The sequence below is a fragment of the Artibeus jamaicensis genome, unplaced genomic scaffold (assembly GCF_021234435.1).
Source record: "Artibeus jamaicensis isolate MK-2021 breed Jamaican fruit bat unplaced genomic scaffold, CSHL_Jam_final contig_787, whole genome shotgun sequence".
NCBI lineage: Eukaryota > Metazoa > Chordata > Mammalia > Chiroptera > Phyllostomidae > Artibeus > Artibeus jamaicensis.
Window position 1 is genome coordinate 3663111 of NW_026521972.1, and position 27461 is coordinate 3690571.

At 36.8% G+C, this 27461-nt stretch overlaps 1 protein-coding gene across 1 annotated transcript in view; it reads right to left on the bottom strand.

The window, feature by feature from the left end:
- The window catches only part of SEMA3D (semaphorin 3D), a 200374-nt gene that overhangs the window by 45799 nt on the left and 127114 nt on the right, over positions 1-27461 (bottom strand). Inside the window, exons 6-8 of the mRNA XM_037129036.2 lie at positions 24465-24558; positions 21704-21832; positions 10393-10535 (exon numbers count right to left, since the gene is read on the bottom strand). Of these exons, the coding sequence (XP_036984931.2) occupies positions 10393-10535; positions 21704-21832; positions 24465-24558 (366 nt within the window). The remainder of the gene's footprint in view (positions 1-10392; positions 10536-21703; positions 21833-24464; positions 24559-27461) is intronic.

The following is a 27461-nucleotide window of genomic DNA, read 5'->3' on the forward strand; positions in this document are numbered from 1 at the left end:
AGGCAAAGCATCTTTATGTTATTTAGTACACAGTGAAGAATTACTAAAAAATACAGTAATTAGCAAAGATGTGAAATGAGTTTTCTCTTAAGAAAGTAAAGATATAACATATTTTATCAAATAGCTTTCTAGAAACATGTGCATAATTGCTCTTAAAATTATATTTTGTATATAGTGCTCTATTATTGTTGCTCAATAAAAACAATCTGTGTGTCAGCTAGCTATTGGATGATGTCATATATATGCATACTGAAGGCAGCTTCAGTTAGATATGGTTTTTATTGTTAATGTTAATATCCTCAGATTGTTTAATAAATATATACCCAGACATTAATATGAATTGAGGAAATATTCATGCTTTCTCTTAATGTAATAATGAATTGTGGGTTAATGTACAGCAGTATTCTAGTGAGAAAACATGTTACCTAGAATTATTCAAAAAGAAAGACATTTTTAAACAAATTTAAAAATACAAGGTAAGTTGTTACCTTGTATCTCTTTATCTCTCACATTACCCTTGATTTATAATTTTTCAAATTCACATGCCTAGCCTTTATGTGTTTTGTTTGGCAAAGCCTAGTTGTACTAAGCAGAGGGCTAGTTAAAATTTTTATTTTAATGTATTCATTTACATACTTAGATATTTACTAAATTTTCATTGCCTAATTGTATATTTTGAGAGAATCAGCAATACCCAAAATAGTGATGGTTCAATATATGCAAATAATTATATAAATTATCATGAATATGATGCCAGGAACTATGTTTGGTTCACCCCTGGCTCAGAGAAGCTGCTCAAGTTATTTTGCTAAGTGAATAAATTGATAGAACAGATATTTACTTAGTGATATTCCTTTAACAGATGTACACATCACCACTTCACCTTAAAAAGGAACAGTCACATTCTTCTTTTAATGTTTTAATAGATAAAAGTGACAATGTATGTCCATTTTCAAACACTGTCCCTCTTTCTAATTGTAATTACCACCCACATTTAAGACAAACCATGAAAAAAATCCAACCATTCTACCAGCTTCAAATCTGTCAGACAGAAAAGGGATTTATGCCATATTCTCATATTTTTTCACCTGACAAATGGAAATTGCAACCCTTTGAACAAAAGAATCTTCTAATGTATTTGGCCTACCCATTTGGCGTATCCCCTGGCCCCTCAAGGAATAAAAAGATTTTTAAAAATCCAGGTCAGAGATGAAAGCCACCTGCTGTCAGCAAGGAAACAAGTATGGTTTGGGGGATAATAGCTCTGGGGCATGGATTATAAGCATTTAATGACTGGATAGTAACTCTTATGGACATCCAGAAGCATGACCTGGATGGCAAAGTTCAATTCACAAGGAGTTGTATTTCTCCTGCAGGGAAGTGTCAGTTGGCTGACTGTTGACCAGCTCTCAGTCCCTGGATTTGTTTGCAAATCCACAGAATCCCCCCTGAGAACTTGAAGCCCAGAAGAGGGCTGAAAGGGACTTAAGCACTTTTGTATTAAAGTGTCACCTCCTTGCTTATTTTTGTGAAGTTCTAAAGAACACAACCTCTCACTGACACAATAGATTTATTATTGAGATGTCAGAATCAGCAGCTTTTAGTCACCCCTCACTCCTATGTGTCTCCACTCTATTTATCACAGCTTCTTTGTGGTCAGATTGGCAAAAGCCTCGACATCCTCTACACGAAGATGCAGATGAAAGCAACACAGAAATTAAATGTAAACAAGCCTGACCACAGGGGTTCAGTCTGGGTGGTGAGTGAAAAGGGCCCCTGCTTTCTTATTCCCTATAGCTTTTTATATGTTCTCAACATTCTTTAAATTTTGAAGTCATTTATATAAAAGAAAAAAATTTAAATGAAACAATGTACAATCTTTCAGCAACTTCACACTATTTCTGAGTCATTTGGATTATGGCTGCACATTATGAAATACTATGATCTTCCCATCACAGTAAGTACTAACGGGCAGATTGGTCGTGTGGCAGGTTACTGGTGATTCCTTTTTCCTTTTACTGTCCCAGCAAATTTCTGTACTTATAAATCTTCCCTAGACATGTAAAGTAGCTATAAGCTGTCACACATAAACTTTTATTGAGTGTGTCTTTTGACCTTTGGGTCATGATGCTGGGTTCATCTGTTAGACACGGTTTTATCTATGTATGCTGTCCTCATTGAAGAGCTCTCAGCACTTTATAAATATCACCATTTTCCCCTGTATATTGGGAAACAGAAGCTAGTGGCAAATGTAATGATGGGCTATCAGCTCCTATGCTCTTAAATCCTAAACATTTTATAAACCAGTGAAATCTCCAAGACATTTGTGAACATGTTATATTCTATTAAAATGTGAATGTGCATTCAGAAATGTGTAACCACACTAATAACTTTAAGCTGAAGGACACCAGGCTTTTCAAATCAATAAACAATGGAGAATCACACACCTTAAGTACTTACTAAAAAAAGTTTAATGCCGGAGTTGGAGTTGATAAATTCTCCTATGCTTCAAATTTACTTATTTCGCCTAATGCTGCTCTTCTGCACCTTTGTGCAGAAATGCCAAGATACTTTGAAACCATGCTCAGCATCTTTTGCATACCCTCCCCCTAGTTTTACCCATCGATGACATTTCATCTCAGAGATTTTACTTGAACCAACTCTGCCCATGTTTCTTTGAAATGTGACCTAAAACTTACAGTCATCTAAGTCAATAAAAATATTTTCCATAACTGAAACTGTCATACTAAGGCAAACACATAGTTGACCCTTTTGGCAAATTTAACAAGTAAGATAAGGGCAATTTAATACTCCTGGGTTTTTTATTTAATAGCTGTCATATTTTAATACACCATTCATATTTTTATCTGATATGTTATTTAGAATAACAGCTGTACCTAGCAGGTTTGAAACGGTCTTGTGTTGAGATTTGCCTTCAAGTGGCCAAAAGACACATTTGCACCAGGGAACACTGGAGATATGATCACATTGACCAACATTTTAGACCAACTGTCCAATCTGCTCTTCTCTGTGCTGCTTCAACCTTCACTGAGTTATTACTAGGAATAGATTTGAGAATCTCTGTAAACTTAACAAGGATGGTCTATATAGATATGCATAAATAATGGGAATAATCCAAACGGGATGGCCTATGTAGAAGCTTAAAATTATAATCACAGTGTGAGAGAAACAATAAGTGAAACTCGGAATAGAATCTCAAGAGTCTTCTAAAGGTCATTCCACATGCTATATTAAATAGGATAGTTTAATACATTAAATGAACTAATGAAAGATAGTGAATTATACCCACTGCACTAAATCAGAGAACTATGCTGCATTTGCTTTTTCAGCTTATGAGTCTTCTTTTGTAATAGGCTATAACTCTGTGTCATGCACCTATTTTATTGAAATGCCCACAAAAAGTTCTGACCACTAAAATATAAAAGCAAAGAAAAAAAATAGTGAGTCTTCTTCTTCATTTTCTAAGAGTCTTGAAACACCTTAATAGTAGAAGAAACACAACTATTCAAACTCAAAAATCTCAGACAAAGGAGAGAAGAAAAAGCACAGAAAACTTGTATGACAGGTATTGAACGCAGTAGTTTTTAAAGCGATCAACTCTGTAGGGGCTCTCAAGGCAAAATGTAATTTTCTCTTGAAAAAGAACTCTAGTGTTTAGAGATGACTGTTTTTGATTTGCCATTGGAGAGTAGAAATGGAGAACATGTTTTTCTAACTGCTTTAAAAACTTGTAAAAATTATTTAAAATGCGGGACTTGGGTAACATGCAATGTTAAAAAATTCAGTTTCTAAGATTTAACTGATTAAAATTAGGTAAATCCAGACATATTAGGCAGTCTTTTTCAGGTAAGATCAGAGTGCACTAAATTAAAAATAAAAAGCTAAACCAGCCCTATAAACCCTCGCCGAGAAATTTTGGACAGGAAAACAGATGGAAGTGGAGCAAAAGCACATCTGTAAATCGTGGGCCCTAAATCTCTCATTTAGGTTGTAAGTGACATGCTGAAAGTAAGCAAAAAAAAAAAAAAAAGAGACCCACAACCTGGTGGAGATCAATAAATACGGAAAGTGTCATCGGCCTAAAAACACAAATCTTCAAAGGCAGTAATTGTCCAAATAGGACCATATATCAAAACAGACAATGCCAGTGGAATGGAGGCAAAGGGCTATTCATTAGCCCTGTAGGCAAGTTATGTGAAAGGGCTATCCAACTGGATTCCTGGCATGGACAAAGGAAATACTGCAGGGAAAAAAACCTGGCATAACCTACAGCTGGAATCCGGTGTAGGCCAGCATAAGTAAGCTAATGGACAATGCTTCCAAAAATGAATAGAATCCAAAAATAATGCAAAACAGTCCTGGGTTGGAAAGTTGTAAGCAAGCCTCACTGGAATTTCCACATGTTGACTTACAGGGTGGGTCTTTAAGGGACACACACACACATGCACAGTAATGAGCCCCGCATAGACATACAGAATAGCATCTGCAAGGACTAACTTGCAAAGTAAATAGACACAAATTCTGGGGGAGAGTGCATTTCCTGCCCCTTCACCTGCTGGTTCAGTCAGCACGTATTGCCTTACCAAGAGGATCTGAGTAATTTACCACCTATGAGAGCAGTCCAGGGTGCAAGGTGTACCATTCAGTGCTTGAAAATGTTGCCTGTTCCACAGAGTCAGTGAATCACAGAGCCTGGCAAGGGTTTCAGAAATCATTCTAGGCTAAGCCCCTTGTCTTGAGTATGAAAACACCGAGGAAGTAGTTTGACCAGAAAGTATCAACACAACTAAAACATCATTCATTGGTAAGTGTGTCCTGCCAGGTAGAATGATAAGTGTAATGAAATCAGAAAAGGTTTTTTGGGTGAAGGTACTTTTTCTCCTGAGGCTGCCATTGATTGGCATAGCCCTGTGTGGAATCACCTTCTAAGTCACTGCCTTTACTAGTTAGTGTCTCTCCCTGTCTACACTCTTGTCCAGTATTTGCATTGATCAAATTGTTGATACAATTTCACCAGCTATGCCTCCAAATTCTTCTGACATCTAGAAATAAGATCCAAATATTGCTGAAAATTAGGGCAAAATAATAACAGTAACTTCAACCTTTAAAACTAATGAAATATTAGCTCTTTCCAGTAACCTTCGGTAACTAATCTATCCCCAAAGTCCCAATACACACATGCTACCACTCTTCCACTCCTAAGTGCAATGTCAATCTGGCTCCAAAAGTGTGCATGTATGAAGTGTATATGTGTGTAAATGTGTACATGACTTTTGACACTTAATTCACTTTGGAAGGACCATGTGCTTACATTATTTACAAGTCAGTTTCTTACATTGTTAATTGCTTGAAAACAAAAATCTACGTAAGACCCCCTTGTTTTCCAATACCTCCTTTGGCATCTATTACATCCAAATTCATATGATCTCATTTTAGTCCTTCATTTGACTGGTAAGAGTCATGGAAGAGAGGGGTATCCTCATTTTCTAGATTAAGACACTGAGCTAGGAAGAAGTAGAGTAGCAAGATGCAAATCTACATCTGATTTCAAGTTGGATATTTGTATCATTTGGGCAAAAGTTATCATCCTTACTGCCAAATCTAACACTGGATTTGTAATCATCATTTTATTGACTTACTTTCGATGCATGGTTTTACTGACAACTGCTTTTTTCTTGCAAGAATTTTTTTCTTTGACTTCTGAAAACTTTTGCCCAGTTCTCCAACTAGCTATCAAACCATTTCTTCTCAATTTGACTTTGTAGACATTTTCTTCTTCTTTCTTAAATCTCATTGTCTCTCTGTCCTTTCTTTTTGATCTTGCACTACACATTTTCTTGGACAATTTCAGAGACACTTTCATGACTTCAAGAAACACCTCTATACTGGTAATTTCCAAATTCATGGGTCCAGACATTATTGATCCTCTGGTTCATATTTTTCAACTGTATATTATGGCAGCCACATCAAGTTCACGATATCCAAGTATAAAATCTATGCCCATAAAATTTATGTTGTCTGTGGTCTCAAATATCAGAATGTATCTCTTCATTTTCCTAATCTGACTTATCATCTGGAAACCACAATTACAAAGAATGTAGGAGCCCCGGTCTACAGGGCAAGGATCAAAGTATCTGGGGTAGGAGGAAGGGAGAATGGAAATGCACTGAAGACCTGGTAGAACAGGGACGTGTTGCAGATGTTCATACAGCAGGTGGGGTCAATATCTGTGATGTCAGTCAGCCCGATTTATAAATGAGATAAAGCTTATGAAGACTGTTTAAATGTTATGCATGTTTTAAGGGGAAAACAGTCACTACTGTGATGATTTTCTATGTACTCATTACAGCCCAGTCACAGTGCACCTCTTAATAACTTAAATGATTTTTAAAACCCATCTCTGACATTTCATTCATGTTCTCCCTTCCATCTGAAATATTCTTTCCCACTGCTGCCACCTTTGTCCAACAATTTCCTAATCATTTTCTACATCTGGTTCAAAAACCACTTTCTCAAACCACTTCCATAACCAATCAAAAGCCTACTCATTTTTCTGACTTGCACCCTGTGATTTTTCTATTATAGCATTTATCACACTTTTCAATTATATATTAACTTATGTTTTATTGTTTAATGCATATATCACCTACTGGGTTGTAAGCTCAATAACAAAAAGTATAATGTCTTTTTTTAACAAAAAAACTATAGAACTACCACTTAGCATTATGTCATACACAGGGTCAATTATCAATAAATATGTTAAGTAAATGAATGCTTTGGCAGTCTACATTTATACTGTAGCTACCAGCCACATAAGGCTATTTAAGTTAACATTAATGAAGATTAAAATTAATTTTCTCCAGCATACCAGTCATATGTCAACACTACCAGCCACATGGCTACCCTATTGGAGAGTACAGATACATTGGTAGAACATTCCCATCATCAGAAAAAAGTTCTATAAGACAGCACTAGTCTTCAATAAACAATAAAGGAGTGGCAATAAATTAAGGACCTTTTAGAAATCTACACGTAGATGCTATCTCAGAAATACCTTTGAACTTACCCACATATCTTCATTCCTGCTGTCTTTGGGAAACGACCTAACATGTCTCCCAGGCACAAATATTTCTCAGCCCATATACATTCCTGAAATTATTGTTAAATATATACCACCTATAATGTCACTTCTCTGCTTAACACATTTATAACTTCTCATTGCCTAAAGCATAGAGTTTAAATTCCTGACATAGAAATGAGACTTCTTATCTTCCAATTTAGCACCTCAACCTCAAATGGCATTGCTCTCTTTTTACAACCCCTGAGTTCCACTTACAAGATTTCACTTTTTTTGGAAACAAAATGTACTGTGTGACAATGCTGCCTAAAATACCTTCTGCCTCCTGCTAAGACCCAGAATCTTAGCTTTACCAAATGCATGTGGAGTTCTCAGCTCTGACTTCTATCACCTTATATTGGGATTATCCTTTTATACCTCTATTACTCTCTCTGTACCACAAGGTTTTAAAGAAAAGGGATAATAGCTCACTTATTTCCCAGTGCCTAGTGTACTACAGCTTGCATAGAACTTATATTTTATTATTATTGTTGAAATAATAAAGTAGTGAGTAAATGGGTTACAAAATGTAAAAATATTCCCCTTATTCTGTAAATAATTCATTAGTCATTCTTGTGTAATTTCAACCTACTTCCAAAACTCTCTCCCCACCAGTCACTATACAATACTCAGTCTGAAAATAATATGTCTGAAAAGTCAGTGAAACAACTTTTGCTTGAGTTGAGGGGCTGAAGAGGTAGGGAGCTCTTAAATTGTAAATAATTTTTCACTGGGCCGAAATTATCAGTTAGAAATTAACACAAGTCAACAACAGTTACAGCAAAAACAACAAAACCTGCATATTTCCAAATAAGTGGGTTCTTTGGAAAATTCCTGGTGGAAAAATAATATAAAGGACTCCCATGTTAGTTACAGTTACCTCTTAATTCTCTTTAACATGATCTCTTCCTTCTTAGACCTTTGCTTATATCTCTCAAAATCAATTTTGTTTCATAGCAGAAAAGCATTCTGTTATTATTTGTTGAAAATAGAAAAATATCCTATAATGATCCATTGGAGGTAAAAATGAAATAGGAGAGAGAAAGATATTACAAACAATGTCAGAATAACAGTTTCATGTGAAAAAAATGCAACAGCAACAATGATGATGCTGAGTAGCTGTTTCCTAAACTTTTTGGGTTTTGGCAGAATGTGACATTTTTAAAATAAAATTTTAATCTCGCCAGTGAAGTCTCCACTTAGAAATGCTCACTTTTTGCCACATGTTAATCCTAAATTACTAAATAAGGTTAAAGGCATGAGCAGAGTGTGTTCCAATTAAAGAATTACAAAGAAAACATTTAGAACCATATGTCATAAACCTTTGACCAATGGATCACATGCCTAAAGGGAAATTCTAAAAGACACTGTTCACTTAAAACAGTGATTGAGTAGAGATACCCTAAAGTGAGAATCTCTATTGTATTATTTTTTTAAAGAAAACTCATCCATCACACGTCCTTATTTGATCTCACAATTTGTTAGCTTTTTATCCAAAAACAATAGCATGACAAAAATCTAGCTGTGTGGCCTCAGAGGCTTTGTGGTGAGAAGATTCTAATGTTAGAATTCTCTCTGCTTTTTCAAACTCGTACAGGAGTTTGTTCACTATTTAAATAAAGTATCCCTTGGCTGGTACTTAAAGTCTACCATTTATATTCTTAACACAAAATTTTATAAATAGGGTAACTCAATTTTTTAAAAATATTTCTCCGCCTCTAAGATAAACTTTCAGTATATTGATAGTAGGATAAAAACATTGCTCATCATTATAAATGAATTTTTATTACTTAATTGGATTAAGCCTTTCAAGAAATAAGTATTGCACTGGTTTACAAAGCCCACAGTTGTCAAATAAGTTCATCAGAAAGTGACCCTTGAAATCTTTTATGACATATTTTACACGGCTCACTTATACAAATGATGTCAATCTCCAGGATAGCCTTTCAGGCTGCAGGTACTGCTGTTGCAGGGCATGCTTCGCTACACCAACACACTAGCAGAGGCCACTCATCCAGGCAAGAGGCTTCAAGAAAATTACTGTGAATTCTTAGACGCTGGAAGAATGAGGATGCTTTTTAGAGAAACTGTCCCCTGCGGGTGAAGGGATCAGTAGGAGATAGCATTACTGGCTAGGACTCCAGGTAAAGAACCTTCTGTGCTCACAAGCTGGCCTCACTCGAAAGTCATGTTTTCATTAGCCCTTGAAGTGCAGTGATGGTTTGCATTACTGTCCCTGGAAGTGTTCAAAAGCCTGATGGCTCAGACTGACACAAAAAAGTGATAGGCTCAGAGGGAGGAAAACAAAAAGTTTGTAGAAGACCAAAGCAAACTTCCCACTGAGGATATTTATTAGTTTAACAGCTCTTCCTCTTAATAAATGAATTTATGCTTAAGGTGTCTGCCGATTTAAGAAATGTTATTTTAGTGAAGATAAATCCAACAAAAAAATAATATACTAAAGTCAAAAGTAGATCCAGTAGCATTCTTATTCTACAAAGCTTGTTTTCATTCAAATGAGAGCTTTGAGGGCACAAAATAGAAGTGACTCAGAGTTTCTGTATTTTCCTGTAATGCACATAAAAAAGCAATATTAAAGAACTAATTTAATGTTCTTCAAAATAATTGTGCATTTTTGGTTTATTTGTTTTTTCCTCTTTATTTCATTTTTCTCTTTATCTCTGAATAAATTCAAAACCTAACCTAGATCAAGGTTATAAAATTATTTATTATAATAATACTATAACTATGTTTTCAACTTATTTGATTCAGGTAAAGATATATACTTTTAGATATGTAATAAAATCTGTGTTTTGATAAAGATACAAGATATTTTTAGAGTGTAAATTACTCTAGGGATTACATTAAGTTGCTTTAAATTTAAAAATAAGATTATTAAATGTATAAGAACGTTTTAAACTCCATGAGTTAGGAGTTTAATGCAGTGATTTTTTTTTCTGGAATATCACTAGCTAGCAAAAGGGAGAGGCCACCGTTTTTGGTGGGTGCCAAAGAAGGGTACCTGAGAGACTCGCACTGAGCAGCAGCTCAGGCATGGAAAACTAAACTGTGACACTGGAAAAATTAGATGTTTTTTTTCCTTTTTCCATTTAGATCTCAAGAATTATACATATAAAATAGTATGAATATATCCTACCACTTATAATTAGTGGGCATTAACTTTTACTTCCACATTCCATGGGTAATTGTTTATACACATACATAGATGTTTAAATAAAATAAATATATCTTACCTTACAAACTCTTCCAACTCGGGAAAGAATTGTCTTATCGGAAGTACTGCCTTCTTGAGATGATTCACGAAAGAAGAAATATATTTTATCATCATCTGGATTATACGTGTCTGGTATGGGGAAAGTTCCAATAAATTTTGCTCCTGTTTGAGAGAAAAGAAGCTTTAAATTAAAATACTGAAATAATTTAGCCACACTGTTACTGGCATCTTTTGTATGTTAAACAATTAGCAGACTTTTTTCAAATAATGAACTAAAAGTGATATGTGGACCATGAGACACATACAAAAAATAAATACGACATAAGCAGCAGCATGTGTGTGCATGAAGACCCCCTGGACCAGTTCTCTAGGAATGTTAGCGAGCAGGTGAGAACATGGCGGCTGATATCCACAATTTTTGCACTTCCACTAAATTACTTATAAAGTCCTTTCAAGCCTGCAGATCCTGTGACTTACAGTCTCCTTTTATATGATGGAGTCACTCCTTTTTAAACATAGCATCTGTCACAAAAAGTTTAGGAAAAACTATAAACATATGCTCAATTTTGTTGTATTAAGAAATTATTTGCTGCATTTGCATATTTGCCAAAGGCAGGGGGAGGGGATAAAAACAAAACAAAACAAAAAAAAAAAATTAATAGTGCATGGGTTAACTCTAGTGTAGCTCTGGAGGTATTCTCTCCAGGTTTCTATCATGTTTCTGCCACTTACTGGGAAGGTGACCTTAAGCAAATTACTTATTTTCTCCATGCTTCAATTTTCTCATACCTAACATAAGGCTATGGATACCATCTACCTCCTTGGGTAACTGATACCATGAATTAATATAGATGAAAAACTTAGTATCTGACAGTGACTGACTGACACATAAGGGTTCAGCAAATGTTATTTATTATTAAAATGATGATTACAATGATAATCATTGTTATTATTATGACCACATGAAAATGATAAAACAACTGTGCACATCCATACAACTGCTAGAATAATATGCAGCTGTTAAAAATTAAATTGTTCTGGACTTCCGCCAAGATGGAAGGGTAGGCGGAAGCACTGCACCTTCTCGCACAACCAAGTTTAAAAACAACAAAGTTTTAGCAACAAAAACACAGCCAAACTACAGAAAATTAAACTACATGGAAGTCTGACAACAACGAACCCTTCAGCCAAACCGGCAAGAGGGGCACAGCCAGCAGCAGAGAGGGTCAAGCAGGAAAGATCCACCAGACAACCCGAGCGTGTGACTCAGGTGTGCCAGCAGCTGTGGGCGGATCCCAGGTGTGGAGAAGCGAGTGGACCCAATGAGGGTGCAAGGCGGTAGACCCACTGAGGGTTGATCGTGGTCACACATTCGCGTGCAGATAAACCGGTGAAGGAGCCAGCAGTGAGACAGACCACGCAGGCCCCAGAAGCAGGAAGCAGCAGAGGGTACCGCCATTGTCCCTCTCTGACCATGCCCCCACTTACAGCATCACAAACCAGTGACCTGGGTGGCCCCACCCTGGTGAACAACTAAGGCTCCGCCCCTCATACCTAGCAGGCATGAACAGACCAAAACATGGCTCAAGAACAACTCAGAGTCCCAGACCCAATAAATCTAAGTGATGAAGAAATAGCCAAACTTTCAGATGCACAGTTCAAAACACTGGTGATCAGGATGCTCACAGAACTGGTTGATTTTAGTCACAAATTAGAGGAACATATGAAGGTTAAACTAATGGAAATGAAGGGAAATGCACAGGAAACCAACAGTAATGGAAAGGAAACTGGGACTCAAATCAAAGGAGTGGACCAGAAAGAGGAAAAAAAATGATCAAACAGAATAGGATGAAGAAACAAGAATTCAAAAAAATGAGGACAGGCTTAGGAACCTTCAGGACAACTTTAAACATTCCAACATCTGAATTATAGGGGTACCAGAAGAGGAAGAAAAACAGCCATGAGTGGAAACCTTACTTGAACAAATAATAAAGGAGAATTTCCCCAATGTGGCAAAGAAAATAGACTTCCTGGAAATCCAGGAAGCTCAGAGAGTCCCAAAGAAGGTGTACCCAAGAAGGAACACAACGAGGCACATCATAATTACATTAGCCAAGATTAAAATGAAGGAGAGAATCCTAAAAGCAGCAAGAGATAAGGGCACAGTCACCTACAAAGGAGTTCCCATCAGACTGTCAGCTGATTCTCAAAAGAGACCTTACAGGCAAGAAGGGGCTGGAAAGAAGTATTCCAAGTCATGAAATCCAAAGACCTACAGCCAAGATTGATCTATCCAGAAAAGCTTTCATTTAGAATGGAAGGGCAGATAAAGTGCTTCTCAGATAAGATCAAATTCAAGAAGTTCATCATCACCAAGCCCTTATTATATGAAATGTTAAAGGGACTTATCTAAGAAAAAGAAGTTAAAAAAAACATGAACAGTGAAAGGACAGCAAACTCACAGTTATTAAGAACCACACCTAAAACAAAAGCAAACTAAGAGGACAGCTAGATCAGGAGCAGAACCATAGAAATGAAGATCTCATGGAGGGTTAGCAACAGGAGAGTAGGAGAAGGAGAAGGGGGGAGAAGGTACAGAAAATAAGTAACATAGATGGTAGGCAGAAAATAGATTAGGGGAGGGCAAGAATAGTATGGGAAATATAGAATCTAAAGAACTTGAGACATGTGGTCATAAACTAAAGGGGGGAATGGTGGGGGAGGGGTGTGCAGGGTGGAGGGGAATGAAGGGGGGAAATAGAACAATTGTAATGGCATAATTAATAAAATATATTAAAAAAATAAATTGTTCTAAAACGTGCTTCCATGGAAAGATGTCCATAATACAGGTTAGGTGAATAAATATTGGTGATACTTTAAACCCTTTGCATTGCTTCAGTGAGAAGTCTGGAGTTACTTATTCCTTGTTTAAAAGGTATTGGGCATTTTAAGTCCTGATTGTATATAATTGTGAATTAACCAGGTAACAGATCTGTAAAACTAATTGGGAGAAACTAGTTAATAAATACTTCTTTTGATTAAAGCAAAGACAAAGAGAGTAGCTGAGAAATAAAGAAAGGACTTCAGCTCAGTAGAAAACAGAGACACCTAGAAAGAAGCAAAGTGCATTGTTCAGGGAATAAATGCAGGAAACAAGACAACCCTCCCCAAAACCGACATACACCGCCACCCCCTCAAAAATAGGAAGAAATTAGAGATGGAAAAGATCAACATTGTCTTCTCCAGAGATTTGCACAGGGCCCTGATTGCTGGTACCCCAGGAGACTAAAAAATCATTCATTTCCAAATGCAGAGCAGTCAATCAACAGCCTAGTAAACATGGCTTCACAGTAGCCTTCTTCAACAGAGAAGTCGGTGTTTGCTTCCAGGAGATGGATAGTTCAGTCTTTATCACCCAGCTCTCTGTGGTACCCCTGGTCTCCTGTGCAATTTTTTCTCTGCTTAAATGAGAAGTGCTGACCAGAAAAGGAGGATGGGGGTATATGGGTACAAGCTTTCTCTGCTTTGTTTTCTATTACTTCCATGCTGTATCCTGGAATTTAAAGTTCCAATGGATTCATATGCTCCTGTAATGTCACTTTGACACAATCCTAGATCGCATAAAAGATAAAGTTTAGAAAACCATGGAGGATGTTTTAAATTTTCTTTTCTAATTGATCTTAAATTAGCAAGTTTGTTTAACAACTCTCATTTTTATTTAAGTATACTATCTTTTCTTAAAAAAAAATTTGTGGAAATAAATTTCCCCAAAAATGTAGTATTGAAATTTCAGCAAATTGATGAAAATAAAGACTACATTTAATTAGTTATATTCAGGGTACTAGAAAAGGAAAACTGGTAGGATTAGAAATATAAAAATTAATAAAACGGACTCTTCACTTTAAACCAATTACAATTTAGATGAAAGAAATAGTAACGTGGCCAACATATATGGCTAAGGGGGCCTCGCGTTAATGTTCCCAATGACTTAAAAGAACGTTGCGACAGAAGGCAGAGACAAAGATGAGCAACTGGGTCATCTTTGACCCACACACACAGGCTGGACATGAATAATAATCTATAGATTTTACAGATGCCTCAACTCAATGTCACTGGCTTCATTGAAAGTCTCCAGTTGCACTGGCATGTATATATTTTAACATATAGAGATACAAAAATAAAACCTTATGGGTGATTCTTATAAGCATCTATGATTAAGAGTCACTGACACAGATTACTATTTCCTACATATAAGTGGGACCCCAAAATGCAGAATTTATTTCTAAAAATTGTGTATTTATTCTTACACAATTTAAACATTCTTACATGTTTAAACTTCAGTCACCTTCAGGTACTCTCCATTTCATTCAATACACCTATCGAGACTTCTTCCCACTGATCAAAAAAAAAAATTTAAACTTGTCAATTTTGATGCCTTTTAGTGCTTTTGTCATTTTTTGTTTCACCTTTTCTACCTGGGCAAAACATTTCCCTTTGAAGATATTTTTCACTGGGTAAACAAAAAACGTCATATCAGGCAAGATTGGGTGAACAGGGAGGGTAGGGAATAGGGTCATGCTGTTTTGGTCAGAAACAGCTGAATATTCAGGGCAGGTTTGCTTATAAATCACTCATCATGAAATGAGCAAATGTGTTGAAAGAGTCTTCCAAAAAATTAACTGAAGCCGAACGCAACCTCTCACAACACCACCAGTTGGCACACTGATACAGATGGGTTCCTAGAACACTCAGCTAGTGGGGGAAGCCTATGCTACAAGGCGCCCACCCTCCAGAAGACAATTCCATTTCTTTGGGGTTCCCCCTCATATAACAGTGGTCTTGTGTTTATTCCATGACTTTTTGTTTTATTTAACTCTATTTTAAATGCCGTTGTTTTTCCAGTATTATAAGAAAATTATTTTGGGATACTGTAAAAAAATCGAATGGTGGAAGTGTTTAAGCCAAATATTTACTGTATGAGGAAATCTAATTATAAAAAAAGAGTATTAAATAGTACTTTATTCCTTGATTTAAATAATAAGGATATTTATGAGTAAAAATATACATATTTCAAGAACAGAGAGCTTCTTTCTTGCAGATTCAACTGAGGTCCTATCTTAGAACACTGATGTTAGTATTTCATGATAAAAACTTTTTCCTGACTTGCTGCCAAACTTGGGTAAAAATAGGTATCATTTAATCAGTGTATGGCATGCATCACTGTTGAATTAAATAATTTAAAATCATACCAATAGACACCTGGGCTCTATTATAGCACATTTTTCCCCATTGGCGTCTGAAACACGTGTCCTAATAGGAATGAAGTTTGTGCACATGCATTTTCACAAATGAACTCTGAGCACAACAGCAAGAGTCGCTGCCAAATGAAAAATGGCATCGATCCACGGGGCCTGCAGTGCGGATCCCTTTCATTTCTCCTCGTGAACCTCTGCTCACCCAGATGAGCTCACCTACACCACGCCAATGCACAGTGACTCTCTGGCTCTCCTTCACTCCTCCTGGTAATATCATTTTCCTACTGCTTTTGAAAAATGCTATCCTTCTGTGTGAGAGAAGAATTTATAGACAACAGAGCACTCCAAAGGAAACTTCAAATAAAAACTGCCTCCATATGTTAAAAATGAAAAATTAAAACAAAAGTTCTCATTTACTTCAAGAAAGAAAACAAAAACACATGCATCTGAGGAGTCATCATTTGTTTTTATTTTCCAGACTTGACTTTTATACTAAAATTCTCATAAGACCCTATTATGTCTGAGGAACCACTTTTACTTCTATCTGTTGTCCTATTTTCTGATATGTTCTAAGAGGAAGTTGAAGAATAAAGTGAGGAATCATCTAATTGTTCATCTAGAACCCCCCATAGTATTTCTATTTTACCTTTGTAATTTTTCATTCTCCTGTTAGGTATTTAATAGATGGATTGATTTCTCAAAGAAGGAATGAGAATTCATATTTCTTAAGTCCTTTTGCAACTGGACTAGATAAAGCCCTAGAGAAATTCTGACAAGGATCCTTGTCAGAGGAGGAGGCTAAGTGATCTCATTCTGGTTAATTCCAGGCAGAGCAAAGAACAAATTCTTCAAGGATTTTAAGTGCCATAAGTGGTTCAGTGATAAAAATGGACTCATAAAAGAGTCATGTAGTATCATAACTTTAAAAAGATTAATTATGTAAATGCTGCATCCTAACAGCTAAGTGCACAATTGGAAATTTATTTATTTACTATTTACGAATGTGTGTATTTATTTATTTATTTATTTATTTATTTATTTATTTTCATTGTTGTTTGGTTACAGTTGCCCCACTTTTTCCCCCTTTGCTTTCCCCTAGCCCATCTCCCCCCTCAGTCAATCCCCTGCATTGTCCATACCCATGAGTCCCCTACTCGTGTTCCTTTGCTTGCCCCTCCCCTTCTTTCCCCCATTATCCACACCTCCCCCCTCCCCTCTAATCACTGTCAGTTTTTTCTTTATTTTGAAGTCTCTGGTTTCATTTTGCTCATTTGTTGATTAGGTTCCACTCCAATTTAATTTAATTGTTTAATTTCATTTCATCTTAACACAATATCAGTTTACCTTTAGAAGAGTTTAGTTCATCACAGACATGTATAAAAGAGGATTTTAAATTGAAAATTAAAGTGCAGAAAGCAAAATTTAACATAAAAAGTCTCAAACTGTCTAACCAGAAATAAATGTAATACAATAATGTATTAACATATTAAAATAAACAAATTAGACATTGACCTCATTGTTTGAAATATCAGATATCAGTTCTTTAAACCTGGAAAAGATCTTGTGAAACCCAGGAGTGAGTTTTACATCTGCATGCTAAAGAAATAGTAAAGAAAATTTATATATATGTTGGATTATGATATTGTGGCCTCTTGTACATAATTAATAAACAAGTATACTTTAGACCACAGCTGTTCAATAGAAATTTCTGAGATGACAAAAATATGTTGTTTCTGTGCTATCCAATATGGTAACTTCTAGGCCACATGTTTATTAGTGCATTATATATGTGACTATGTGACTAAGAAACCAAATTTTCCATTTATTTAATTTTATTTAACTAAACTGTAAATAGCCACATGTGGCTAGTGCCTACTTACTATACTGGATAGAGCAAGTAGGCTGTGTTGTTAACTGTGCTGTGTTAGGTCCAGGGCAAAAAAAGTGGCCTTAACTGCCACCACAGTGGGAGTCTAGCATCCAAATTCCGGAGATGTGACATGCTGCTCTTGTCAGAATTGGGTGTTGTGATGGAAGGATAGACCTGGCAGCTAGGAAACCTGGGCATCATCCTTCTTCATACTCTATTTGAGGAACATAAGGTTGAATATCATAATGTCTGAAATAACACTCATTCTCCATACTCAACAGAGCTCCTCTAACAATCACTGTATTTTGTCTCCCCATACTTCTGACACCAGTCAGCTGACCCACTGGCCTGTCTTTGGACCCTAGGCTGACGACATTGAAAAATGGCCACTTCTCAGAATGGAAGATGGAAATGCTTCCTAAGCAAGTCAATTTTTTTCCCCTTCGTATGTCAGGTACTCCCTCAATGTAGGAATCTCCTGCGTTTCTGTAATTCCTCCCTTGCACTGTCTTAGTTTCCTGGGACCAAGGAGCTGCTGACTGACTGGGTCTTCCCAAGCACTGTGCTATTCTAATTTCTGTCCACCTGCCCCTCAGCAAACCTCTGACCAGGCGCTCACACCAACGGACTCCTGCTAGACCGGAAATGATTTTAAAAACAATAAAATAATGGCAATAAACCAGAGATAAGGTGATGGAGGCCTACAGGAAGACTGTGGTCATGAAAATAACAAGGTCAATAGATATTTTGAAGGAAGTAAGGGCCCCCAGCAAAAGATTAGATAAAAAGGTTAAAGGAGAGGAAGGAATCAAAGATAATTTCAAGGTAACTGAGTGGAAGAAGTTAAAGTTAAGACACATAAAAATCAGGAAACTGGTAGTGAAGGATAGGTTACAAAGGGAAAACAAGATAAATTTTTAAGTTAGGCTCATAAAATTTTAGATTTTAGATACAATTAGTCTTTTATTATACCTACCTCTCGATCTGTATCTATCTACATATGTGTATATTTGAGGAAATTTTAAACAAAGGATCACTAAACAACTTGTAAAAATCTCAAAGTACTTTACTGGCATAATCAAAGCTAAGGCTTAAATATCTTTATTCCCATATGAAACAACTGGTTTCTTCTAATTGGAGATAGAACTATAAGATATCCAAATAAATATTTTAAGGGTACTTAGTTACAAGAAAAGGCTGGAAATGTAGTTTTCGGGAAACACTAGAACCCAGGAAACAATTAGAACTGGATGAGCTTGCAGTTAGGAAGTGCGGAGAAAGAAAGGGGGTCAACAGTCAAAACCGTTAAATGGATGCAGGAATCAGAGCCGTCAGGGTTTCAGTCCCACCCCACACTGCTCTACTTTCGGGGATAAGTAATGGTGGTGACAGTAACCTTGACACTGAAACTGCTCTTAGTCCTTACAACACTGTGAATATTATTATTATTCCAATGTTTTAGAGAATTTGGATGCACAGAAAGACTTGACTAAAGTCACAAGCGATAGTATTTAAACGTAACAGGATTTAAATGAAACAGAAACAGCTATAATTTTTGTCTAAATTGGGATACTTTTGAAAGTAAAAGAGCAACAGAGATAAACTGGAAACATCCAGACAAACGAGGTTATATTGTACCCCTGTCATTACCACTAAGCAATCTGCCTTAAACATTCTAGAACCACGAATGTTCTCCTAATGCTTCATCATTTGCCTGAATTCAATCCACTGAAAAGTTCTGTTGGGTATACTTTCTCCTATCTTCAATTTCTTGCTTTCTGATGGCTTAATTACAAATTCTTCCTGGTCTCTAAAATCTTCTCTTGAAATCTTTCTCAAATTCTTCTATTCCTGGACAAGTATCTTCTCTTTCAAATATCCATTCCTGCATATTCTCATGACCACCTCCACTGCCACCGCTTCGTTCCTGTCCCACCCTCATTTTCCTGTTTCATGCGGCAGCTTCTTCTCTCTCTGTCCTCCTCCTCCTGTAGTTTTCCCTTCATGCTACTGTCCGTTCCCTTCATCAGAAACCAAGATCTGACTCCCCAGTTAAGACCAGGGAATGGGGGAAAGGGACAAAAGAACGAACTTCTAGTTATAAAATAAATGAGCTACGGGGATGTAATATACAGTATGGTGACTATAGTTATTAATGTTATAGGGCATATTAAAATTTTGCTAAGAAGCCCTGGCTGGTGTAGCTCAGTGGATTGAGCGCGGGCCTGCGAACCAGACTATCGTGGTTCGATTCCCAGTCAGGGCACATGCCTGGGTTGCAGGCCGATTCCCTGCAGGCCAGTTCCCAGCAGGGGATGCACAAAAGGCAACCCTACATTGATGTTTCTCTCCCTCTCTCCTTCCCTTCCCCTCTAAGGATAAATAAATAAAACCAATAAAAAAATAATAAAATAAGAAACATGTATTTTCTAATAAGAAACTGCAAAAAAAATGTTGCTAAGAGAGTAAATCTTGAAAGTTCTCATAAAATTTTATAAAAATTGTAACTATGTCTGGTGATGGATGTTGCTACACTTACTATGGAGATCATTTTGCAATATGTACAAGTATAGACTCATTAGGGTGTACACTTTCAATACAATGTTACATGTTATTATACCTCAAAAATTAAAAAATAATAATAAATTAAACCACAGGTAACTTCCTGTTGGCTTCAGGATAATATTTACAGCTCTCTAGCCCCATCTGCCACTCTCTTCCTGGGCCTCAGGCGTTCTTCATCCGAGAGGTTAGCAACCCTCCCTATAATATTTGCAGGCCCAGGGTGTACCATAGCATTCAGAAAGCCACAGGCCCTCAAGTGTTTATTAAGAGAATGTTCAACCATCTCAGAGGCTTTCGACTTTGTAAATCTCTGCACACAGCCCTAAGAACAGCATGCTAGGCAGATAATAGTTAAATAAATGTTTCCTACATTTATTGTTTCAGCAATGCTTCAGACTTCTTTATGGACATCACAGTTAAGGGAAAAAAATGGAATACTCCTTTAAATGGTAATATCAATTTCTCAAGGCTGGAAAATACAATCTATATTTCATTTTAAAGCCTTAAGTGTACCTTGTTACCTAAGCTGATCACTAAGTTTATCTATTGGTAAAATCCACAGAGTCCCTCTCAAGTGGAGCTTCTCCACAAAACCTCCCAGTGCTCAAGAAGACAGTCCTGTCTTGCACGAGTGTTAAGAAATCACTTAGCTGGGGATAGTTGAAACTTGTGTTACGCATTAATAGGGTTCTCTTTTGGTCAATGAAATTCACATTGTTGTGTAAACAAATGGGTCTGGAAGTTTTGACTAAAGAAATGTTTTTAAAGTGTTTTTCCCTTTTGTTTATGTTGTCACTCTAAATGATGTAGAGAGATAGATAGCCCACAGGACATTTCTACGCAGGCCTCCCTGACTGAAACCCAGTATTTATGGTGGGAACGAGAAATGCTGTCTGCCGGCCTAAACAGTAATGCTGTCATTCTGCCACGCAGTACACTAAAGTCCTATGGCAATTAGAGAAACACTAGAAAAATCATGATAAACCCTGACTTGTTGTAAGGTTGCGGGAAAAAAATCCTTGCATTATCCCTTGAGTGAAATAAATATATTTGGATTTTTTTGTTTTGTTTTGGCCGGGGTGGGGTGGGGTTAGTTGTTTTATTGGACTACTGCATGAGCCCTATAAAAAGTAATCAAACTACTGTATCAATGTGCTTAAAATTTTGGAGGGAAATGTCTCAACTGAAACACAAACTAGCCTTAAACAAAAGAACAATCTAATCCCTCTCCATTCTGCTCTTACGCAGAATTTGGCTCAGTCATCAAAAGAGACCACAGAGAAAGATGCTAACTTGAAACCTGAGCAACTGACACACCGTAAGACCTTGACCAATTTACTCGGCTTCCCTCTAACTCAGTTTACTCATCTTTAAGAAGTGCATAATAATTGTATATACCTCAGAGGTCATTGGTGAATACAAAAAAAGTTAGAGCATAGAAGTGTGAAGAACAATAACGCGTTAAAATGTCAGCTATTATTATTATATACACAACATGTCTAACTTAGTAAGAAATTTGTTCAAATGTATTTTAAAATGAGTGAAATCACTTGTCCCAAAACACAGCTGAATGAATAAAAATGAGTTTTTTATCTTTTGAAAAGCAAGGCAAAACAATCAAAAGTGCAAAAACCACTAACCGTTGAGCCAGTAGTGCTCTGAAATGTCAGTTCTGATGTAATGGTGGTCCTGAGTAGGCCCAAGGGACCGCGTGAATGCGGTGTCTTTGCCAAGGAAATCAGAAGCTGTTCCAGAGTAGAGGTACTCATCTGGGTAGGAGAAAAGAATACACAGGACTTCTAAGAGTTTACCAGCGGATGCTATTTATAATACACTAATTTCACAGCATGAAACCAAAGATGCTTATTGCTTAACATCAGAATATATTGATGTTATAATTCATAAAGTTCACACTCATATTTTGAAAAATTTGCTTAGGGAAAAAAATAACACAATGAACTTTGTAAGCTGATGACAGATACCGGAATACGATAAAGATCAAAGTATTCAGAAAGAATAATCCAGAAAGATTATTTCTGAATCCAGAAAGAAGCGCATGTATTGGCTTCAGTTTTGAACGAGCTTTTCTTTCCCTTCTCCTCACAAATAAGGATATATCATAATTAGGAGTTCCTCGTTGTAGCAGCACACAGAAATATTAAAAAGTAAATGCCGTAATGAGGAATAGATTGTGTAATTAGTATTTACTTAACCAACGCAACCTCAGTGACCACAGCTTCTCTTTGCCTAATCTCTGCTGAAAGGGAGCTTTCAGCAGTGAAGTCATTCTTTGTAATTACAACATTTTGCATTCCTTGTAGCTAGTCCTGGCTCTAATAGTTCTGATAAACAGGAATTCCTGAAAAGGGACACAGAAAGGAATGATGTTGCCATTACTGCATACCAAACTTCTTTGCCCTGTTTTTTATGTAAAGTGCATATCCACGTTTTATGGGCGGGGAGGGGTGAGAGAGAGAAAAGACAAAGGAGGAGAAGCAAAGGGTGAGGAAGAGGGAGGAGGAAAGGGAAGGGAGGAGGGAGAGAAAAAAATGAGGTTAGACGGAAAGAAAGAGGCTGAAGGGGAAAGGTGGGTGGAAAGACAGATGGAGGAGGGGGAGACAGGAAGTAGAAGATGGTATGAAAAGGAGGAGACAAAGAAAACAGAGAAGGGAGAGGAAAGGCAGGAGGAGCCGTAGACAAATGGACTGGGGGCAGAAAAAGAGGAGGGAAGGTCAAATTTTCCCCCGTGTGTGTTAGCGCATTGTTGGGGTAGAGAGAGGTAGCAGAAGAGCTCACTATCCCTGTGGCAGAATATTTTGCTGTTTTGAAAGCTAAACTTCTGTATCAAGAAATCTTCTCTTAGTCAACTACTATGGGTACCCTTAATAGACCAAAATAAAAATGACTAATCTCTACAGAGTATTTAGATATTTTAAATGCCTAAACAGAACAGCATTGTTTTATCACTGAAATCCAATTTTCCTCAGAAAAATAATCTTTAAGATTTTGTCTTTGTGTGATTCAGATACTCTCTCAATCCTCTGATCCTACTCATATAAATAAGTTTTTACTGAACTAATTGAGACAACCAACCTACATAATGACAATAGTCAACTTCAAAGGGAAAAACAAAAACAAAAGAGAAAAAACCCAGTCAGGTGAAGTAAGTGCAGACATGGAACTGCTTTTATCTCTGGATTCATTCCCTGAACATTTCACTGTGGGGCATATTTTTTAAACTAGAAGCCCGAAAAAAATTAACAAAAACATTATGAAAAAAAGTTTGGTAAGAGTGAAAGAAACAAATGACTAATTTGAATCAAAATGGCAAATATTTTAACATTTTCACAGGGAAAAAAGAAAACTGTATCTTTCTACTCCCCAAATAGAATCTGCAGATTCAGACTTTAACACTGTCTTCTCTGTATTTCAATTCCTTAAGGATGCCTTAGAGGAGTTCCCAGTGCCCACAGTCTGTTGCTTTTATTAAGGGTGTGTTAACCCTTCTTGACAGAGCAGAATCACAAATACCCTGTCTGGTTTTTCTGAGGATAATGACTGAGCATTAGTCACGATTTTCAAAACACACAAAAACATACACTTTCACTTCAAAGGAAGATCACTAGTTCTCACTAAGTGAAAATTAAAATGTCATGGTGCTTCGCTCTCCTAAGTACTCAAGCATTTGATAGACAAGTTAAATAAAAAGAGACGACATTCATGAACCAAACCAAGACAAAAGGAGTTCTTATGGTTGAAATTCAGAAGTTGGGCTGACATTCCTCGGAGCAGACTTCAGACCACACAGTGCTGCCTTCTTCAAACAGGAGAGTCACCCCCAAAGCAAATTTAAGGTATGTACAAAGCAAGAGAAGACTGACTGTGCTATCAAAAATGTCACATTTCCCTAATATAATCAGGTTGTGGTGAATTTAAGAGTTAAGATGTCACAACACTCTATTACCTGTGCTCTACAGTTTGACTCATTTATTTTATTATTTTATCCACTCAAGTCTTATTATTAATCTTTCCACTTAAATCTTAAAATTTTTTTGCAACATATTATGTTTAAGAAATGACTAAATTTATAGGGACATGGCTTAGTATAAGAAAATCTGAAACATTTAAATGCAATATTTTAGAAAAAGTGAGCGTGTGTCATTTGCATTACAAAATTCAATCATAAGTTCGTGTAAAATGTAACTGTGCAGACATTAAGAATGGCTAAGACCTCACTGTATTGATAAGGATGCTAAGTATGGAGAGATTTGGCACTAAAATACTATAACCACATAGGGGAGCATTCCAAAATAACCTAACTCAATATAAAAATGCAGTTTAACCTATACATACCTTTGGAGAAAAACACCTAAAGCAAGAACTGCTTGTCATTGATCTTACCTGTCATTACTGAAGCAAAAGGCTGCTGAGGATCGAAAGGACATTTCAGTCTGCCAGACTCCACATTGTTAGTGTCTAGTTTGAACACAACTTCCTGTTATGAGAAATAGTAACACAAAAATGAGATTTCTTAAAATATCAGAATCAGTAAGGACACAGGAGATAAGAACTAAATTCTAGCTCATTAATTCAACAAAAACCGATCGAGCATGTGTCATAGGCATCATGCTGTGCTCCTGAACTCTTCAGCAAATATTATTTCTGGCCAGACTCAATTCCCATGTTTTGGTCTCTGTTTGCCCAAAGTAGTAGGAATAATAATAATAATAATAATAATGGATTTATCAATCAGAAGTACTAATATATACTCATCAATTTGTTAGGCCTGGACCACTATCATTGTATCACCATCAAACACATATATTTCTTAAGCCTAATAAATAACTTATGGAACTTAAGCCAATTTCCTTATCTAACAAATAAGTTTACTATAATAATTATACTTTCATAGCTTTATGGTCTATTTACCTAAGCATCTGCAACTACTCCAAATTACTTCAGCTTTGCTGTATTTTGTAATCTTAGTGACATAAAATGTTCTGAGGTAGGCAGTTCATTTTCATAGCTGTTGATGCATGTGGGTGAAAAATATCCTGTTACAGTATTTTCACTATTATGAAAACACTGTACACATTAAAAGCCACATAGTTATTTTGGCTGAAACATCTATTTGTACAATAGTGGCCGCAGACAGAATGACACTAGCATACTTCTAATATTCAGGGGAAAATAACATCTTAAGTTGAACTTTCCAAGAAAAATATGAATGTATAATGAATATGGTCCCACGAGTTGGAGCATTCGTAATAACAATGACAACACCACCATCCAGCAAAAAGGCTGGTGACTCACCCTGCCTATGCACTAGAGAAATTCAGAATTTCAGACATTTTCTCTCGAGGGTGTGCCTACGAAGTTCTACCGGCACACATACACATGCCATAAGAAAGGACCGTTCAGTGCTACTTATCAAGAAAGCAGGCAGGGAAGCAAAATGGAGAGAGGACTTGGATTATTACGGCATCATGTGCCACATCAGGTCTCTCAAGTTCATGCTTTTACCTAATCTGGTCTCAGAATTCAAATTTGTGAACTTCAAATGTGTTGAAATCAATTATTAGTAGCCTCACAGTGACCATGTAACATGATCAAGCCCAAGTATATTTAATTAGAACAGGTCAGCTAACGACAAGGTGTGATAGAGACTAGGCATTAAAAGAAGCCCAGTGAGAACACATTTAGGGGATGCTTTCCAACCATGGATGGGGCTAGAGATCGTCAGGCAGGGAAAAAGAACCACTTGTAGATAGCGGCTCTTAAGTATGTTTCATTATCGTTAAGGGGACATTATTCCCCACAGATCAAACGGAACTGTTGGCTCTAAAGCCTGTAATGGGATATTGCAAAAAGAAAAAGCAAGCTGAATCCTGGCATGCCAGAAGATTACAGTGACGAGCTAAAAAAGAAAACTGAGAAAATATTTAAGATAATGTCACAGTTGATGCAAAGTACTAAATACTCCCTTATAATTGTACAGACTTCTGTTTTCAAAGTGCAACATTTCATTAAATTCTCAAGATAAGGCTGTAAAATTGTTATTCATGGAAGCTGAGGACAAGGTCTCCCTTATTATCTCCTGGAGAAAGGAGATAGCAGCCAAGTGTTTCCTTGAGCCAAGAGTCAAGGGCATGAGCAGGAAAATGACGTCAAAAATAATGGCTGATTAAACCAACTTCCACAGATAATTGACTGAATCACACGGCACTCTAACTTTGGAGACTTCAACTCTGTAAGATTTTTTTCTCTATTTAATTCCTTAATTGTAAGTAATTATGCAAAAACACATCTATCTAAGCTGCACACAGAAATATTGTTGAAATAAAGCAATAAGAATGATACACCCTGGCTAGTATGGCTCAGTGGATTGAGCACCAGCCTGCCAACCTGGAGGTCTCTCAGGTTCGATTCCCAGTCAAGACACATGCCTGAGTTATGGGCAAGGTCCCCAGTGTGGGACATGTGTGAGGCAACTAATATATCTCACATGTTGATGTTTCTCTCCCTCTCTTTCTCCCTCCCTTTCCCTCTCTCTAAAACCTAAAAAAAAAAAAAGAGAGAGGATATTTAATCATCACACTAGGAAAAGTTATTACTAATACCATTATTTAAAGACAGGATTTGCAGCAGCAAAGGGGAGAGAGAACACAGCTGCAGTCTAATTATTGAACAGCTATCAGACACTCCCAGCTTTGCAGAGTACGTGTGTGTACATATACGCACAGGCATACACGCAGCAGAAGTTATTTTTACATGAAATTTATATAAGACTTTTGAAATCCTCGTCTCTATCTTTCTGTGTTCCTGTTGCCTACTGCTATGGCTGAGTATTAAGTAGCTGGAATGCAGCAAGTGCTGTGCCAAAGCCCAAACTATAATTTTCTCATTTTACCCTCAAAATTACTCTGTGAGGTCCTTGGTATTACTATCACCATTTTGCTGAATAAACAGAAGCTTGAAGAGCTAGTGCAATGTGCATAAGGCCGAGGAGCTGGTAAATGATGGGAGCATAATTCAAACACTGGCTCCCCGAGTGCCAATGATTAGTTGTTGACAACAGCCTTGACTTCTATCCTGAAATCCAGATGCCACCGCCCCATTGGCACGACCTCCCGGATATTTCTCAAATGCAGAGCACAGCAAACCAACTCACCATTCTCCCCACAAATCCGTTACTCTTCTCACCTCAATAAGTAACACCACTCTCCAATTCACTGCCAAAGTCAGAAATCTGGGATTCATTTTAGCTTTTTTTATCCTTCTTCCCTTTGTCCTGCTGAACTGAACAGGAATTCCCAGAAAGGGGATTTCCCTCACTTCTCTTCTCCATCCTTTTTATATATATGATAGTCCCGTCCTCTCATCACCTCCAGAGCAACC